This window comes from Lampetra planeri, chromosome 39 (genome assembly GCF_965212315.1).
Source record: "Lampetra planeri chromosome 39, kcLamPlan1.2.h2, whole genome shotgun sequence".
Lineage (NCBI taxonomy): Eukaryota > Metazoa > Chordata > Hyperoartia > Petromyzontiformes > Petromyzontidae > Lampetra > Lampetra planeri.
Window position 1 is genome coordinate 6,770,124 of NC_136145.1, and position 20,656 is coordinate 6,790,779.

The 20,656-nt window shown below is 45.9% G+C and overlaps 2 protein-coding genes across 2 annotated transcripts in view; one reads left to right on the plus strand and one right to left on the minus strand.

Annotated features, from left to right (window-relative positions):
- LOC144731553 (procathepsin L-like) overlaps positions 1-20,656 on the minus strand; it is a 429,171-nt gene that overhangs the window by 323,674 nt on the left and 84,841 nt on the right. The gene's annotated exons all lie outside the window — the stretch shown is intronic.
- LOC144731546 (ATP synthase F(1) complex subunit alpha, mitochondrial-like) lies at positions 2,782-12,838 on the plus strand. Its single transcript, XM_078612674.1, has 12 exons — positions 2,782-2,893; positions 3,764-3,845; positions 4,207-4,376; positions 4,971-5,144; positions 5,977-6,143; positions 6,818-6,966; positions 8,233-8,384; positions 9,076-9,300; positions 9,642-9,749; positions 10,318-10,462; positions 11,189-11,339; positions 11,866-12,838. Exons 1-12 carry the CDS (start codon positions 2,837-2,839, stop codon positions 11,945-11,947), a joined length of 1,662 nt encoding a protein of 553 aa, XP_078468800.1. The 5' UTR covers positions 2,782-2,836; the 3' UTR covers positions 11,948-12,838.

Genomic DNA, 20,656 nt, shown 5'->3' on the forward strand with positions numbered 1-20,656 from the left:
GAATTTCCGGGAAATGCCATTTGTGTTCGGGTGGCAGGTATTGCTTTGTACCGAGATCTGGTATTGTGTTGAACTTTATTTACAGTTTACTGCACGGTAGTTTTGATGGACCGAAGCTGAACGAGAAATATGTCCGGATTTGGGCTACAACTCCTCATGCGAAAACAAAAACAGAAAAAGCAGCCTCCACAATGCTCAAATTGGAAAAGCCTGGTGTAGTGTGAGTGAGAACGATCACTAGCAACTGCTCGCATGAGAGGAAGCGTTGGGATCTCACAATGATCAATACCCACAATGGGATCAATCCCCACAGATTGGGATACTTTCCCATAATGAGATAATTTCTACGGTGGCGAGATGTTAACTACCTCGCCTGATATACACAGGCTACCTATCTCAACGGGGGCCCTCTCATTTCTCCCGACTCACTTTCACTGAAATAGCTACGGATGGTTTTAACCCGTATACAATAATTACGTAGGCTATAACTAGAATAAATATATTATTTTTGTTGCACCGTGTATTGGATTTAGAGGAAGACAGCCTCACAGTGACAGTATTAATACAAATATTTAAAGGTACAATGCTCATAATTCAGTCATCATGCGTCTTGTTTTCATGTGCATGTCAGTTAGCAAAAAAGTCTTGTGGTGTTCAGTAACAAACACCAGCAGTAGCGCTGCTTTATTTCACGCTGTGTGTATTTTTATGAATTTTTTTTCATTTATAACAATTTTTTTGGCATTTATGGTTAATTGTTTGAATAATCTTTTAAAATCGTTTTTATTAACATATCTGTTGGTTCGGTGCCCCCTTGTGGCCGACTAGGCCCCGATGCTTCGCATAACGCCGCATAACGCCATAGTTGCGACCCTGATTTTATATCAAGAGCTGTTAACTACCTCGCCAGGTATACAGGAGGTCGTGGGTTCGATCCCAAATCCTGACGCCTGCTGCTGTATATTTGGAGTTTGTGGTTTCTCTCTCCCTTGGCCTCGGGGTTTTTCCCCTCCACCTTTTGAATCAACACCACGGCGTTTAGAGTGTTTGGCTACTGCTATAAACTTTCCAGATGATGATAAGGGGCGGTCCATAAATGACGTCACGCACCTGGGGGGGGGGCGGGGGGGGTCAGACATTTGTGAAGATGTGTGACGAGGGGAGTCAGGGTTTGAGAAATGTGACGTCACATCAAAATGCGTAACTTTAAATAAATATAGACAACACGTTCTACTTAATTAAATAGACTTTTTAATAACATCATAGTGCAGCGCCACATTAAATACGCATTACAATGACAATAGTTTAAAGCGATTTGAAGCATGTTTTATTGGGGGGGGGGGGGGGCAGAGCTTTGTGACGTCATATTTGAGGGGGATTTTACTTTTTGTGACGCAGCGTGACGAGGGGTGGGGGGGTCAAAAATCGTCCAAAATCGGATGACGTCATGTATGGACGGCCCCAAAGCCACTTCGTTGAGCTCTATCATATGTGATAGCCAGGTAGCTGCTAATAAAGAGCAATATAGCTCAGTGGGCATTACCTGGTAACATTAAAAAAATAGCTTCGTTTAATTAAGACGGAAGCAGGAAGACTTCTTCACAATTTTAGTCAATTGCCTGATGAAGCCGGTTGTAATCACCAGCGACACGTCACAGTGCTCGAATTGTAAATGTCGTGGGTTTATTCTCCAACACACAACCGGTTAGTGCTGATACAGTAACTATTTGTGCACTTTTGTTCAAGTGACAAACTTTTACTAATTGGCTGCGTCGGGTGGTGGCGTGTTCGACGACACGCGATCTAACCAAAACTAATTACAAACTTGATCATGGATAATATTGTTCGCGAAAGCCTCCTACTACTACCACTACGACCAACCACTACGTGTTGACAAAAAAACACATTCCTGCTGCGGAGGGAGCTGGTAGGAACGTTGGGTTGCTCGGTCAATGGCCAGGGTCAACGGCGGCGTGGTGTATTCCGCAAATATGCCCGACTGTGAGAGCGGGCACAAGCCGGCGTGAGTAGGTTAAACGTTGAGTTTTATAAGGGCACCACGGGGTGACCAGCCCCTCCCCACCCAGCCCTTCCCCACCCTCCCCACCCAGCTTCACCCTCCCCACCCAGCCCCACCCAGCCACTCCCTCCCCTCCCTGCACGACGGACACAATAATCTCCTGTGGGCTGGTGTAACCAGGAGGTTCCTACCAGTAAAACCTTTTTAGAATCGCTCTTTGGTTCTTTCGGTAAACATTACGTAGAAAGAAAAAATGAATTTAATAATAGCATACGACGTTTCGATTGAAACACAAGCAATCATCATCAGGTACAAATGAAAGAGAAAACAAACATAGCAAACTTAGAAATATAATGCAATACAACGCAGAGAGTCGGCTAACATAACAGTCAACATCCTACCTGGTTGATTACGTTCTTCCAAAGATTGCTAAATTTGAGAGAATGACAATGCAACACAGAGAGTCGGTCACCACACAATTAACGCATAGCCTGGTTGATTACGTTCTTCCAAAGATTGCTAAATTAGAAGTTAAGTGTGAAATTTTTGAGAGAGAGAGAGAGACAAGACACACAGAGACACGGTTACATTGCCACAGAATCGGGGCGCGTGAAGCCCCTTCGGCCCCCCCTGCCCCCCTGCCGCCCCACCCGCCCCTCGGCCCCCCTTCAACCCCCCCCCCGGTAGCCCCGCCCCCCCACCCCCGGTAGCCCCCCGCTCCCCACCCCCCGGTAGCCCCCCACGTCCCCCCCGCCCCTCACGTCACGTGACCGCCGCCATTTCCCCCCCGCCAGCTCCTACACCGCCGCCGCCGCCATGTTGTCCGCACGCCTCGCCTCTTCGCTCCTGCGCGGAGTTTCCAGGCAGCCGCACGTAAGCGTCGCTCCTCGGTTCGTTCGGCGTCGAGCAATTCCATTGCGCGTCGTTGTCGTGGTTATTTTGCATCGTTCGTCGCAACCGCGTCGTTGGCAGGTTTAATAGAAATCGCATTGCCCTCCGCCCTAAATTATTTAGGCGACCACAGGCTGCAGCCAGGCCCCCATTGATTCAGCGTTGTAGCGGGAGAGTTTTTAATTGTTTCGTTTAAGTTTGTTCTCGTGGCTTCGGCTGAGGCGTGCATTTAAATAGTGCGCTCGTTGCGATGCCAGGTAAGTGGTCGGAGCGCGCTTCTGAGAGGGGCTGTTGTCATTTGCGAGTGAAGGTCATTGACTACCTAGGCCTTGTACAGTACTGTACAGTACCGTTACTAGCCCTTGCAATCATACTAGTTTTAATCAACAACCCTTTGTCAATCCTCTTATGTCATGGGTGTTGTTTGACCATACTAAACCACGCTGGTCCGTTGCGGGTTGGTTGAATGGGCGTCTTCAGATCTACAAACTCGTCACTGACGTTATCAGTGGCTGGGAATGGAACTTTGGGATAGTAGAGCGGTCCGCTAACCACTTGCTTTGCAAGTACTGTACTGTTAAGGTCATTGGCTACTAATCTCTTGTTCTGTACTCTACCTCGTTAATGGAACATTTAAATGTCTGTAAAGCAGGTGTTTTATATTGTTGCTTAGTTTTATGTGAAGGTTACAGTTTTAAATATTGATTGTAAATCCATTCAGTATCGACCTCTGCAAATAGGTACTGGCATAACAGTTAAACATATTATTGAACCCTCGGATCTGCCAAGATTGTCAATTTGCACATTTGGAGTTTTGTAAACATGTGATTAATTTTTGTCATCTTGTTTCAGGTCGCAAGGAATGCCTTGGCGGCAGGTTTTGTGGCCAGCAGAAATGTCCACACTTCCATGCCCTCCCTTGTGCAAAAGACTGGTAATAAACAATACAGTACATAATGCATGCTTAATTATTTTACTCTATTGATGAGAGTGGTGAATTATGCGAGGTTTGAGTATTGTTTACTGTTGATGTGAGTGACTTTTTGGCATGTTCTGAGTGAGTTGGGCAGGGTTACTCGGGGTTTTATTGTCACCTCTCGCTTTGAGTGGGATGAACTGTCTCGGATCAATTGAGTGACTGGCTTTAACTGATACACGATAGGATTAAGTGAGTGACTGGCTTTAACTTATGAGCTCTGGGATTAACTGGACGACTGGCCTGAACTGAGAGACTGCGTTGGTCTGAGCGGGTTTCATTGAGTGAACCTGAGCGACGACGTTTTATTGAATCCCAGGCACTGCCGAGGTGTCGTCCATCCTCGAGGAAAAGATCATGGGCGCGGACATGTCGGCCGAGCTGGAGGAGACTGGGCGCGTGCTGTCCATCGGCGACGGTATTGCCCGTGTCTACGGCCTCAAGAACATCCAGGCTGAGGAGATGGTGGAGTTTTCCTCAGGCCTGAAGGTGAGCCTTGGCCTGATATGGTTTTGTAAGGCAAGGGACTCCAATCCTTGCTATGGTTGCCTCTCCCCTGGACTGAAGTCTTAGCCAGATGTTTGGGTACACTCAAATATATTACTAAATAAACAAAAAAAGGACTAGTTTCATTGCAATATTTTCCATCGGCATTTTTTAAAGAAGGCTCTCACTTGGCTAAGCAATTAATTTGCTAATTTGGTGGCGGTGGCGCACAACCACAAACAATAAAAAACATCAGTAATAACAGGAAGTATGGCCCGTCTTCATAAATAGACAATCGAGGTAGAATGCTCTACCAGGTGGATTACTACCAGCAGGGGTTGACAAGAATCACCATTAACGTGTTAGCTAGGCAGTGGCAAAACAATCAACTTATATGATTGCCACAGCACATTCCATGTAGCCTGGCCCACCACGATTCTGCCAATCCCACAATTAAATTCGGAATTGTATTTAACTGTAATAATCAAATCGTAATTCCATTCGCGTAAACGTGACAGTCTACCAGATCTACTGTAAACAACTATGTCGCACCATCAAATGACCCTGCTGTCCTCTGGCATTGGTTCTCACGTGCAGGGCATGGCGCTGAACCTGGAGCCAGACAACGTGGGTGTGGTGGTGTTCGGTAACGACAAGCTTATCAAGGAGGGCGACGTAGTGAAGCGTACGGGCGCCATCGTGGACGTGCCCGTCGGAGCGGAGCTTCTGGGACGCGTGGTCGATGCCCTCGGCAACGCCATCGATGGCAAGGTGCGTGTGTGCACATGTGTGTGCGTGTGTGCATATGTGTGTTCATTCAGTTTATGTGCCAACTGACAGTGGGGCGGTCGGGTGTGTTAATCTCACTGCTGGGTGTGGGCCTTCCGCTCCCGTGTGGGTTGTGGGGTTTTTTTTTTATTTTACCCTACTTCATTATGCTGGTCAGTAAAGGTTTGTGAAGGCGAGGAGCATAGATGTGAGAGCATATGTATACAGTACAGCAATGGGTTTTTGCTGGAGTGCCCCTGCTGCGCACAACGCAATTTTTTTCAGGTCACGTCTTCTTTTAAATTGCTTATGGAGGTGTGTTCAGCACGTGGTTGGACGGTCCAATAGTGCAGAACCCTTCTACGTGACTTTACCGAAAGAACCAAGAAGATGAATCCCTGCAGTCACGAAAGCTTTAAATCGAAATTTAACCGCCATTACGGGGTGGGATTCCACAAAACTTTAAGATCCTTCAACAAACTCCGGGATAAGAAGGCTCAGCTAATCGAGTCTCTCACCTTTCTGAAGAGATGCCGCGACTCTTAAGGTAATACCTTGATATGCAAATTCCTTTGTCAAGGCGCTCTTCCCCCTCCAACCCAGCTTAAATATACGCTGCCAAGCCTGGTGGTGTTCATTCAGACGCTGTCTTTCCGACAGACCTGTTCTTCACCTGAGGACGGCTGCTTGCGTTGTGGCCGAAACGTCGTGAGAATTATTTTATTATGTTTTATTTTTATTATTTTATTATTTCCCTTCTACGTGACTTTACCGAAAGAACCAAGAAGAGAAAAGTGCAGATCCTGTTGCTAAACTTTCTCTGTCACTCCGCCAGGGCCCCCTGGGAGCCAAGCTGCGTCGCCGAGTCGGACTCAAGGCACCCGGTATCATCCCTCGCATCTCAGTGCGCGAGCCCATGCAGACCGGCATCAAGGCCGTGGACAGCCTGGTGCCCATCGGCCGTGGGCAGCGTGAGCTCATCATTGGTGACCGGCAGACCGGGTAAAAGCAGCGATGGCTGTAGCCACCTCTTGCTCACTTTTAAGTTAAACAGTGCAGTTTTAATGCATGTTATTGCTTAAAATTACGTTGTAATTGAGGGGCCTTTATATTGTCATAAACTGCTGACAACTTGTGCGCTTAGCACCTTTAGATAAATGCCAAACTGGTAGTTGCGAAAAGTCCTTTAATATCAGAAGGGGCAAGAGCATTTAGTTAGTATGCACCCTGTCTCTACAATGCTGGCATAACATATAAATAAAACAATATATATGATTATTTTTTAGCTGTATTCAATTGGATAAGGGCTATTCTAAAGTTCTCTGGACTGTTCTGCATGGAGAGTGCTATATAAAATAAAAGCACATTGTATTATGGTTTTTACTTGAATTAAATACGGTGGCATTTTTCTTCTGCAACTCCCACATTTGTGGGGGAAATTTTGAGGCTGTCTAGGGGTAAATACTGGATGAGAATGTCACAGGATAGGCACAGACGTGATGGATTAACTGATTTTGGTGACTGGTAAATGCACCGGCTGTACTCCCTGCTACGCCACCGAACACTGCTATTGGTTTTTCGCCGTGCTCCTTGCCGTTCTATTGTTGCTGGAGAATTTACCGGTGCCAAGGTGGATTGACAGTTGACACGTTTGACCGTACCTGTTCTCCCTACAGGAAAACTGCCATCGCCATTGACACCATCATCAATCAGAAGCGCTTCAATGATGGCACGGATGAGAAGAAGAAGCTCTACTGCATCTACGTCGCCATCGGGCAGAAGCGATCCACTGTGGCACAGCTGGTCAAGAGGCTCACAAATGCGGGTACGAGGCGGGTAGACACCGATAGTGCTGCAGTGCGCACATTAAAATAGAAAATTGGGCAGGGCAAAGCGCCAGGGGGGAGATTGGGGTTCGGACCAACATTAAAGTTGGTGCCAGTGGTTGGCCTTTGGTGTTCGTGTTAAAGCAAGAGTTTGCTGAGCTAGTGTGGTTAATGGTAAGGCTACCGGATGGTTGGCTATAGTAGTTCTCAAGTTAAACTTTATTTTATTTATTGTTCACTTCCCACTTCTGAGGCATACGGCGCCATATCCTTGTAAAATCTTTGCTGTTTCCTGATACATATATTACTGTAATCACTTTCAAATTTGTCAGCATGGTTTCTGCTCAAATTAATGCGAGGCGGTGCTAATTTTTTGGCGAACTTGAGCCAGCAGTTGAAATAGTACATTTTCATATCAGAGGTGAGTTACATTGTAATACGATCACTTTTAGCACAAACCAGTAATAATTATTTTGACACCAGAGCAATGATGGAGTAGCTTCACATTTGTGTTGAGCCGGTACAGATGAGAACATATCTCTGGTAGTCCCGGAAGCGTTTCCTAATTCTCCACTTGGTTATGTGAATAAACTTTTAATTTGGGAGTCAATAAAACATTTGCCATTTGGAGGGAAGTTTAACGTGTCATCTTCTGAGGTAACCAAACATCATTTAAATTTGGGCCTTCCACCACTAGCTGAGAGCTACCAATAAAGAATAATTATAGTTACATTGCTCATTTGCACATGGAGACAACCGGTCAGAAATGTTCATGTTATGCAGAGACTTGTCTCTACAACAATGTCTAGAAATGTCCTCTTCAGGCTTGGAGCCACCACCAACAGAAGAGCTGCTCTGCTTTGTATTTTTAAATCCTTTATATTAAGTTCACTTGCTTGCTTGCGCGCTTACGACTGTGCAAATCTTTCGGTCGTTTTTTAACCCACTTCCCGTGATCCAATCGAGCTGACATTTTGCACACAGACTCGTTGTGCGTGACAATTTATTTTCGTGAAATTTTTTTCTCCAAAATTTTACACTTTTTTAGGAAAAAATAAATTATATTTAATTACCAATTGCTTAATGGTGGCAGGCAATCATCTGACCCATAGGTGGCAGCCATCTCAAGCCAGAGGACGAGAGGACTCTAGCCTACAAGCATATAAAGGATGTATAGTGAAAAACTTTGTTTTTACCGGTTAATTGTTTTAACATTACATAATGTTCGTTAACTGTGGTGCTGATTCTACGTGTGTCCCTCGCAGACGCCATGCGCTACACCATTGTGGTGTCGGCTACTGCCTCTGATGCTGCTCCCCTTCAGTACCTGGCTCCCTATTCTGGCTGCTCCATGGGCGAGTTCTTCCGTGACAATGGAATGCACGCGCTCATCATCTACGACGATCTCTCCAAGCAGGTACCATTTTGCAATCAAAGAACAGTAATGCTATCTCAATGCTTCAGACGAGTATTAGCAAGGTGCCCATCTCAGTTGGTGGCTCTAGGCCAGTGATTGAAATTCCTTACAATTACTGAATTGAGATCTTCCCATCAGGAGATGTACTTGTCCTATTGACCCTGGAGGGGGTGATAAATTTCGTGGACCTGTCTAGCCAGAATTTAAACTCATCACCATCCAATTTTGAGTTTAGCACTCTGACCACAGCTCCACTTGGCAGTGGGTTAGTTTAGTGGTTAGGGTAATCCCATTGATGCCACCATACTCCACCGTTGCTTCCATCTTCTGCCAGATCGCACAGGTGAAAACCTCTAAGTTTGTAATCGGTATCATTCCCACCACCATTTAACTTGAGTCTTCCCCATTTCGTGTCTTTCTATGGGTTTGGGGGCATGTTTATATGTGTTTATAGTTGTTCTGCTCTTAGTTTGGCACGATGTCTGACTTGTGTTGATTCATGTGCTTGGGAGCTTCTTCAGGAACTGTATAAAGTAGTTAACATTCTACTATATAGACTTTCCAGCTACATCTAGTGTTTTGTAATGGGCTGCCGATGTTGTTTATTCACATCACTTGATTCCCAGCCGAGTGAGTTTCGGAGTTTACATGATCCACCAACCCTCTGTGTGTGTGTGCCCCGCGCCCCCAGGCTGTGGCTTACCGCCAGATGTCGCTGCTGCTGCGTCGCCCCCCTGGCCGTGAGGCTTACCCCGGCGACGTGTTCTACCTGCACTCCCGTCTGCTGGAGCGCGCGGCCAAGATGAACGACAACTTCAAGGGAGGCTCCCTCACCGCTCTCCCTGTCATCGAGACCCAGGCCGGAGACGTGTCTGCCTACATCCCCACCAACGTGATCTCCATCACCGACGGGCAGGTGTGTGTCGGATTGTCTGCCCCACCTCTTCGTGGCATGCTCTGTGTTGGTTCGAAATAGCTGCTTAATGCTATTTTTAAGCTGCCTGGCCTGTCGCGCCACATGAAGGTCTGAGTCATCTCGGACGCAATCATGCCCCATTTTGTCCACGCTTGGCGAATTCTGCACCCCCTTTTAAGAACTTTAACCATCTTGAAATATGAAGCTTTGACTCTTCACGAGGGTTTAGTGAGATTAAATATGGGATCTCTGCGTGTCTATAGCATGCTTGCTTTCTTTGCAAAAGACACATTGGTCCTTCCTCGCTTTTTTAACATTGCCATGGCTTTGTGTCATCGCAGATTTTCCTGGAAACTGAGCTCTTCTACAAGGGCATCCGTCCGGCCATCAACGTGGGTCTGTCCGTGTCTCGCGTCGGTTCTGCTGCTCAGACGAAGGCCATGAAGCAGGTTAGTAGACAAACACTGAGTGTGTGGCTGAGCGGCCTTGAAGGCGCATGATAACGCATTACAATGTAGAGACTTCTCAATGGGAGTATTGCTGTCATGGAGTCGTCTGAAAAATAAGAACATGTTTTACCTTTTCTGGCAATAAAAAAGGAGGCGTTAAGATGTTCAAACACCAAATAGAAACCTTTTGCAAGGAATCATGTCTGCATTAATCACACGTACCTGTGGCGAACATGCAAACATGCTTTGATTATATATGGCATTGTCTTTGAAACTGATTGGCCTAAACCAGAGACAGCCTTCTTTAGGGCCTGGTCTCACCAGTGTCAGACCAGAGAATGCGAAAAGGCGAACAGCACTGGCAAAAGGTCCCATTATGGAGTAGTCTACATTAGATAAAGGCAGCCGAGCGCTGTGTTTGGTCACCTTTGTCTTCCCACGACTGATGTTTTCATTTGCCTCAACATAGCGGATACAATTTGATAAACAGTCAAGAATTGAGTGCATTCATTGGGATTATAGTGCATTTTGCTTTTTTGCTAACCGGTGTGCCATCACTTCCCCACAGGTTGCAGGATCCATGAAGCTGGAGCTGGCTCAGTACCGTGAGGTCGCTGCCTTTGCTCAGTTCGGCTCTGACCTGGACGCGTCCACGCAGCAGCTGCTGAACCGTGGCGTCCGCCTTACAGAGCTGCTCAAGCAGGGGCAGTACGGTGAGCGGTGAAGCTTGGCTGACGCGTACGCCTCTTGTCAAAGCCTCCGATTAGCACGGTTGACTATGTACGGTGCGAAAGAGGTTCAGCATATTTACATTATCACTTTTTTGCGTTTGCTTGATGCCCAATTCACTCAACCACTAAATTGCAACCTTTACATTTCACTGTCTTAGTTGCTACAATAAGGGGCAGCCCTCGACAATCTGACGTCTGTTGGGCAGCTCCCCACGGTCGCATGTAGGGGATGGCACGCACACAAAAATGTGAAATCATCGTAGCAAATGGTCTGTAGCCCCACACTTCTATTAAACCTGATCCAAGGCAATATGGATGTATAACTACAATGCGGGAAACAAGCAGTCGGTTCACAGTACTTGTTCTTGCACGATATGGATGTGCTTAATGCCCAATTGCGTGACGATTGTTAAATTGAAATGAATGCGGAGGTAAGCGGATAGATTAGAGGCTCGAGAAAAGCAAAGCATTGACCCACAGTCATTGGTTACCAGACTCCATCATCTCACATTTCACTTGCGAACCCAGTTTCATCATTGATGGCTGAAATTCAGATTTAAACCCAAAATTTCCGGGATGTCAACTTATTGCTCTAATATGGTCTTAATGATTTTTGTAAACATTGTACGTGCTTTGCTCATTACTTGTCCTCCACCCATCCCTTGTGGCCTCTCTGATTCCTGCATATTCCCCTTTTCCCGCTGGCAGTGCCCATGGCTATCGAGGAGCAGGTGACTGTGATCTACGCTGGCGTGCGTGGCTACCTTGACAAGCTGGAGCCGAGCAAGATCACCAAGTTTGAGAGCACCTTCCTGGCGCACATCCGCAGCCAGCAGCAGGAGGTCCTCACCACCATCCGGTAAGCATCAGTTCTTCTATATATATATAAAAACTGCGTTAGGTAATCAATAATTTACTAGGCATGTGCCAAATTTTGTGATGTAGCCAGGGTCACAGGCTCCCCTCGCCACACGAATGGAGGTGAGGGGCACTAGAGCGTGTTTCTCACATTGCTAAGAGGGTATTTTAGTGGTGCACCTAAAAGTGGAATGAGTGATGAAATTGTATTGAAGGTTTATTAAAATACCCAAACAAGGCATGTATTCTATAGAACTGTACAGGCACCATTTTGAAAAGAATAAGTACACCAACATAAATGTATTAAATATGTCAACAAGCAATGGGAGCATGAAAGAAAAACTTAAAGTTTATTTTAAAATTTCAAATAGTACCCTTGGGGAGACATATTGAACCACATTCCTTTTCTTATCAATACATTTTCCGTAAGTTGCAGTTCAGTACACACAGCCCAGCTGTTTCGCTCTTAATACACTGTTTTGGGGGTTGCGTCTTTAACCTTTGTGCGTGCGCATGTTTGATTACAGCAACGAAGGAAAGATCTCCGATGAAACTGACGCTAAGCTGAAGAGCATCGTCCAGACTTTCCTCTCCACCTTTGAGGTGTAGACTCCGCCAACGAGAGGAGTCTAACCCAAGGATATTTTGCCTCTGGGGCAACACGGTGCAGCTTTCAGTGTTCATGCGTGCGTGTATACGCGCTTACACAACAAGGATGTGACAATTCATTCATTACAGTTCCACACTCGGTGGTGCACGCGATTAACCTAGCGTGTAAAAAGTTAATGGGTTCCTCGTTTGTGTTGAATAGGTTTGGTGCATGGGAACTGTAGCCACTGTGTATTCCACGTGCACCATATATGCAAACAATGGATTTGTGACCTCGTGTCTTAATGACCGAATCGTGAAGGGGTGAATTGTTATATTCCTGTTGCACATCCGCGCGCCCGCATTCTACACCCTCATGGCTGACATTCAGATACCAAACCAGACCAACCCAGGCCAATTCACACCAGGGACTCGAATTTTGCAAAAGCGAAAAGGTATTTTCTGCCAATATTTGGTGGAGAAAACAACCTATTTGCACCATTTCTGTCAGGCTGGCTATTTTTCCACCAAAACTTGATTGGAACGACGTTTCCGCCAACACTTGGCTTGAGTTGCAAGTGTAAAGCTACCAAGATGCGATTTCATGAGTGGACGTGCGTTTATGAGCAATTGCTCATAGCAGCGTGCTTTCCAGTGGTACAATTCAATGGTAAAGAGTGGTCACATTGGCAATGCTTACCCTGTATTGTTAACCTGTCTTTCAAATGCTATCCTCTCGCTTTAACCTTTGGGCAGATCGTGTTATTGGACTGTATTGACCCTATTGGTTTTGCTGCTTCCCCAACGCTTGTAGCGTTTACATATTTCCCAATTAACTTCCCCTCTTTTGGGGTCTTTTCGCTTTTTAACAAAGGTATTGGGATTGTTTTGTCTTGCGCGATCGCAGAAGCAGCCGCACAATGAGGAACGTTGAGGCTAGTCCGTGTCTCCCTGCTCTAGTGAGCATTGGGGCAGCACGCACCTCTGGCGATGACCCTTAGCCCACATTCTCAGTGTAGTACTTATTTGTATCCACTCCAGGTGGGTTGATGGGCTAAGCACCACCCGACGGATGTAATTGTGTGTTGATATTTTTCGATTTAAAGCTTTCGTGACTGCAGGGATCCATCTTCCTGGTTCTTTCGGTAAAGTCACGTAGAAGGGAAGTAATAAAATAATATGTTTTATTTTTATTATTTTATTACTTCCCTTCTACGTGACTTTACCGAAAGAACCAGGAAGATGTGTGTTGATACTTTGTGAATTGAATGCTGGGTCTGTTAACCGATGGTGGATGGAAAAGATACAATTTTGTATATTAAGCCAGCTTCTAGAATTGCTTCTACATCGCTACGATCGTGTTGGAAAAGTGTGCAAGGCGGCAAATGAAAAGCATGCTCATTTATCCCTAGATGTTGTGATTCACTGGAGGTGGATATTTGATTTTGTTTTGTTCTGCCCATTGGTCTTCTGGGAACTAACGCATCAGTCTTGGTCTGGAGTCGTGTTGCACTGTTGCAATAAAATGTGTGTAAATTCACAACCGTCTCTTTGTTATACAGAAAAAAATTACCGTTGATTGTGAAGGATGTGTGTGACAACAGTGCTTTTGGGGTGTTGTGATAGAGAACTGTCATTGTAAAGGTCAAGAGGTCATGACAGGCATTGCCCTTTGGTGCCTTCACATTTTTCCATTGCTTCTGTTAGATTCTGTAGAGCAGAGGTCCCCAACCCCCGGGCCGCGTACCGGTCTGTGGCCTGTTAGGAACCGGGCCGCACTCAGGAGGTGAGCGGTGGGCGAGCGAGCGAAGCTTCATCAAATGTATTGACAGCCGCACCACATCGCTCGCATTGCCGTCTGAGCTCAGCCTCCTGTCAGATCATTGGCGGCATTAGATTATCACAGGAGCGCGAACCCTCCTGTAAACTGCGCATGCGAGGGATTTGGTTGCGCGCTCCTTATGAGAAGTCAGAATCCCGACACTTATTTTAGTCTGCGCGTGGCCTGCCCATTATTGAATTGACCACTTCCGTCAGCGCCTCTTTCCCGCACTGCGCACTTGTCTCGGTCACAGTTGTGGTAAGCCCACAAGCTGCTAACCCTCAGCCAAAATGAGTAAAAAAACAAACATCGCTGGAGAGCTTCTTTGAAAAGGGGGAAAGGCCCAATGATGACCCCCCCCCCCCAGTCCGTGAAAAAATTGTCTTCCACGGAACCTGTCCCTGGTGCCAAAAAGGTTGGGGACCGCTGCTGTATAGGATGGAGTGTTTCCTACTAGCACCCGTCGGTTTTAAACTAAAATACGTTTATTTTACCAAGTAAGGCCCACTGAGCTATGTAGCTTTTTTAGAAGCGACCTGGCCATAAATGATAGCCCAACAAAGTGGCTTATGTGGAAATGTATCGTAGCCAAATACTCAATATGTTTGTAAATGTGGAGGGGAAAAACGCAGCACCTGGAGAAAAAGCCACAACCACGGGGAGACCATGCAAACTCCAAATATACAGGCATCAGGGTTGGGATTACACCCACAACCTATATACCAGGCGAGGTCGGTCACATCTTCACCGCGCCGCTCCAAGTTTTCTCTCGAGCGCTCCAATTTCCTCACACGTAAACGCTCAATTGGCCGATAACGCCGTCATATACAGAGGGCTGCAGAGCTTAGGCAATTGTTGACGCCGGCTCGCCGAGTGTCTGGTTCCTCACGCCTCTTGAGTAATTCTCTCTTTGAGACGGAGTGAAGAATGTGCACATTACAAAATTAGCTCTAAATAGACAATTGGGTGTTTGTGAAGGAAAAAAACCGCAGATATTAAGACACCGCAGCCCTGAATTAGCCCAGTATTTTGAGAACACGCTTTGTGTGCTTGGCGTTCCTGAATGTGGTACAGCTGCTGTTGAATTTATAGAATAATGGCTAAAACGAGTCATCACCCTGGTGTGACCCTGTTCCACCTGCAATATCAAATTTGTGAGCTGTTTACGAAACTGCACGGGAAACCCAAAAAACTGGGTGTTTTTCTTCAGCGGCGGTAAACCAAGATGCAGTCAGCATCGACTTTATGGTGCACGTTAATTGCCTCAATAAATCGGTGTCCTTGTATTTAAACCTGTGTTCATACTCAAGAGCCTATATTTACCCCGTTAGCACAGTGAATGGCTGTTATGTGTACAGCTGACGAGAGCACAGGCTTAAGAAAAACCAGCGATGCTGTGCTGTCATGCTTAGGAGGAGGGTAACGTAGCTATGTAGTAGTGTGCAGCATGTGCAACTGCACCCGAGGCATCCAGTTGCCAGACGAACATTGCACAAGGGGGTCCCAATTTTATTATCTTGTACCAGGGCCCATACCAGCCACGTTACGAGACTGACGGAGGAGGATGGCGAGTGATCACATTACACACTCTTAGGTTTTTTCGGTAAAGTCACGTAGGGAAAAATAAATAATAAAATAAAAATTATAGAAATAATGATAGAAATAAAATTATAAATCACTATATAATTTTCGGTAAAGTCACGTAGGTAAAAATAAATAATAAAAGAAAAAATAATAGAAATAAAATGATATATAGTGATTTATAATTGTATTTCTATTATTATTTGTATTATTTATTTATATTTTTCCCTACGTGACTTTACCGAAAAAACCTAAGAGTATGAATCCTTGCAGTCACGAAAGCTTCAAATCTAGGATTACATTTGCATCACCGTGAGGCGTGTGCGAGACTTCACAACAACCAGTGGTTTTTGAGATGGCAGCAGAGTAAAAAAGAAATATTGATGAACTATGTGTAATGTATGTTTGCGTATTGCTCATAGACTGTCTCTGAGTGTGATGATTTCTTGGAGCAGACTTCACTGGTTTTTAACCCGATTTAATCAGATATTTGAGGCTTGCAAAGCGTAATTCTGGGATGGGTGACCATCAGCCACAAACAGGTTTTCGTAGGGCCGCGGGGCTAGGTGGTATACGGTAAAGTCGTTTGTGTACTCAACTTTAACGTTCCTACATCCACCCTCCCCATCGTCACCAAACAGCACCGACCAGAATAGTGAAATATTGCCAAGAAAAACACAACCGACACAAATTGCACAGAGAGGGGAGACCTTCATCCAGCAGTGGATTGACAAAAGGGGGCTGTATTAATAAAATAATAATAATATATAAACCGCCGCCTCCTCCCACGAGCATCGTATGTTTAATTCTAGATTTGAAGCTTTCGTGACTGCAAAGATTCATACTCTTAGTTCTTTCGGTTAAGTCACGTAGGTAAAAAATGAAATTTAAATAAATTTTATTTTATTTTTTATTAATTTTAATTTCATTTTTTACCTACGTGACTTTACCGAAATAACTAAGAGTATGAATCGTATGTTTAGTTTGTTGCATTTCCCCCACACCTCCGATTAGCACGGTTGCCTACGTACGGTGCAAAAGAAGTTCAACATACAGTACATCCATTGACGCCTGTCCCGGTTCTCCCAGGGTAGTTCTCCTCTCGAAGCAGCTATCCTCGGAAGTTTTGTAGAAGTTTTCAATGTAAAAATACAGCGCGGTCACTTGTTTATACAGGACACCACTCAGCACGATGCATTTCCACGTTACTGTCCCCTCTTGCAGTGTCGTCGTGGGTTCGATCCCAACCCTGACGCCTGCTGCTGTATATTTGGAGGTACCGGTGTCTCTCTCCCCGTGGTCGTGTGGATTTTTATCCGGGTCCTCCGGTTTTTCCCTCCACATTTATGATCAACATCACGGCGTTTAGACGATTTGGCTGCTATACATTTCCACATGGTAAGCAAATTCATTTGCGGCCAGGTCGCTTTTGAAAGAAAAAGCTAACATCTACGTGGGCTTTACCTGCTAAAATAAAATATACAGTTTAGTTATGGGATATTCTTCTTCCCATTATGCCTCTCTATTTGTTGTATCTAATAGGTGGCAACCTTAACCCACCCAGACCTCCGGTGCTTTTCTCTGGGTCCCCATACAGCACATCATCACCTCCCCTCCTGATCACCATCTCTCTCTCCCACTCGAGCTCATATCTTAACCTCCTTGACATCCTCTGCAGATCGACTGATCATATTCTGAGCACGTCTTCAAATTTCCAGACCCCACTTCCACCCCCCGTGTTGCATCCATCGCTCTAACCTTTCACATCATCCCATAATTCTCCACGCTCGCATCTCAAACCTCCGTGACCTTTGCCCCTGCCATGATGTCGTCTTCCCAACAGCCTTGTGCTGCCCGTACGAACCTTGCCCACGACACAGTGGCGTTCTTATCATCGGTGTTGGAGCTCTCCAAAGTTTGCCCGGTAACAGTCTGCCACCTAATACAGCCAGCAACAACACCTACGCCCCCACCCCGACATCATTCCTGGCTGTGGAGGCCACTGCTTTTGTTTACTGATGAGTTTCTTCCACCCCCCCTCACCTCTGCGTCACGAGAGAGGAATGCGATGAGATAATTGGGAAAGCTGTTGGCTCCTTGGCTCCCGCCCCCACCGGCTGGTATCACACTCCCCACTCCACTGAAGCTGCGTTTCACAACAAAGCTTTTGCCCAGCAACTGCTGGCAGGCATCCATCACACTGTGTAACACTATTTTTGTTCCTGGGTACTAAGTGTTATTTTTTTAATTGCTTGTCTAAAAAGTATAGAAAATGGCTATTATTCCCCGCAAACTTTGCTATTGTAACCAGGACTTTATGTGAACGAAAGACACAAATGCACACGTTTTCTCATTAAAAATCGGTAAATTTCAAAGTATCACTATCCTGGTCACAAAAAGAAAAGTTTGCGGGGAATAATATCCATTTTCTGTACTATTGAGGCATAAACAATTAGGAAATAGCACTTACTACCCAGGAACAAAAAAACATATGTTTTTGGTTACACAGTGATCATCAACCCCTGACTCGACGAAAACAAAGATGACTCTCTCGTGTCAACATGGGCGCGTCACCCCGGCCGAAATTTGAACAAAATGTCGACGTTCCGATCGCAGTTCCAGTGCAGCGTCGTAGTGTTCGCCAGTCTCTTATTAAAGCGGAGCACAGTGCCACTAATCCATTCGCCACTTATCTGCCACGATCAATTAACCGCTCCTAGCCGGCGCAAGAGTGGTTGGGTTTGCGCACGTCGTGGGAAGAATTGTATCTCACAGTACATTGTCTTTAGTGATGTATTTTTTACGCAACTAACAAAATGGTGTTTTAATGTTCCGGGATGAAGTGCCGATTTTAAAGAACCGCTACCTTGAAAAGATTACCCATATCTAACAGAGTGCCTGCCTATAAATGTGTCGTTAAACCTGTCAGTTCGCCAGCATTAGTTTAAGCAAAGTCTGACTGCTGCTAATCCACTGAATGTCGAATGGATTCAGGGATTTCTTGGATTAAACCAATGCTACTGAAAATCAGAATCGGAATATGTATTTATATTGGAGGAATCCGATGCGCCATTAAGTTGTTTTCCCCCAGAAGGCAGTGTGCCCGATGGGATGTGTAACAACAACCCGAATGGCGAATCACCATTTGATACTCGGCTCAGCCAAAGAAAGCTAACTCCGGATAAACTGAAGTAGTGTATTTTTATTTTGCCAGGTAAGGCCCAATGAGCTAAATTGCTATTTTCAAAAATTACCTGGCCATAAATGATAGCTCAACGAAGTGGCTTTTCACGTGGAAATTTGTAGCAGCCAAATACTCTAAAAGCATGTTTCTAAATGTGGAGGGGAAAACCAGGAGGACCCCGACATGAATCTATGTGACCACGGGGAGCGAGGCATGCAAACTTCAAATATACAGACATCGTCAGGGTCGGGATCTAACCCACGACCTCCCGTATACCGGGCGAGGTAGTTAACATCTCGCCACCGCGGCACATGTGTGTCGCTTCGATCGTGACAGGACAGAGTCTCGTGATATTTAAAAACTGGTCCACCCGGAGTAAAATTCTATGAACCGAGTGCTCAACCGAAGCTTCGGGTGCATTGACAAAGGAATGCGAACCTCGCCTGGACTGGGAGGGGGATGGGTGAGCAGCTGCCTCAGGCAGGTATTATCTTGTTCCTTGTTCAATTCCAGCCAGTTCTCGCAGGCGGTTAAAGATGGAAAGACACCCAATCCAAGGTCACGAGTTGTGATTCTTTGTTGGTGCCAATTCCTGCTCGTGTTTCAAAGGGGAGTCGCCGTTCAAAGATGCGCAAACCCACGGATGAGTGCGAGTTTATTTGACCATACTTCGCCAAGCTGGTCAGTGGTGAAGGGATCATTGAAGTACGGTACACCAATACATTGTCGTCATCCTATTATCTGGAAATATTTCAATCATCTTGACCATACACAATAAAGTGTGGAAAGTTATCGTAAGTCAACAACTTCTGCACGACTCCTATCCGTGATTTTTCCGGACAAAATTCCGAATTTGTGGATAAATTGGAGGCTTCGAATAACGAGTCGCGGATAATAAAAGGGTCGCAGATTGGGGGGCTTGGGTTTGCGTGTACTAAGATCCTATCATTGCGAACAGCACTTGTCCAAACAGTCTGCTGAAGAGGCTTTACTGGATGGTGTGTACCTGCATCGAACCCGGCGACCCGAGTTCGATTCCCGCTCACGGCCAACACCAAATGACGATTATCTGAACCAGTCGTGGGCCTCCCCCTAGGCCAACTAAGCCTCAAATGAGTACCGGGTGCGGTCTGTAAAACATCACCACGAGGGAGACAAAGGCGTCCGGGCGTGGTGTTGGCCACCCACCCCCTCGTCTGCCGTGCCGGCCTTCATAGGTGCTCGCTAACAGCACTTGCCCCAACAGTCTGTATACACGCGGGTGTGGGTCGATGTGTGAGCACGTGTGTGTGTGTACACGTGGATTCGTTTGTGATGTGATTATTGTGGGCACCGCAGTAAAGCAGAGCACCATAGAACCACACTTTAAAGAGACAGGATTTATCCACAAATCTGGCTGTCGCCTGATGATGTCAGTTGTAATTACTGGCGAAACATCGTAATCAGATCGTAAATGTTGTGGCTTTGCTCTCCAACACACCGGCGTGCTGTGCTAGTAACGAATTGGCACGTTCTGTTTACGAGACAAACCTTGCTAATTGGCCGTGTCGGGTGGTGGCGGGTGTAACGACACATTTATGTATTTACACGATCTATCCCCAAAAACCCTGCATTATGAACAGAGGAATGGTCGGTAAGCGAACACATTGGGCTCTATGGAGGCACTACACTATACGCTACGATACACCACACATTGGGCTCTATGGAGGCACTACACTACACTATACGGTACGATACACCACATATTGGACTCTATGGAGGCACTACACTACACTATACAATACACCACACATTGGACTCTATGGAGGCACTACACTATACGCTACGATACACCACACATTGGGCTCTATGGAGGCACTACACTACACTATACGGTACGATACACCACATATTGGACTCTATGGAGGCACTACACTACACTATACAATACACCACACATTGGACTCTATGGAGGCACTACACTACACTCTACAATACACCACACATTGGGCTCTATGGAGGCACTACACTATACGCTACAATACACAACACATTGGGCTCTATGGAGGCACTACACTACACTCTACAATACACCACACATTGGACTCTATGGAGGCACTACACTACACTCTACAATACACCACACATTGGGCTCTATGGAGGC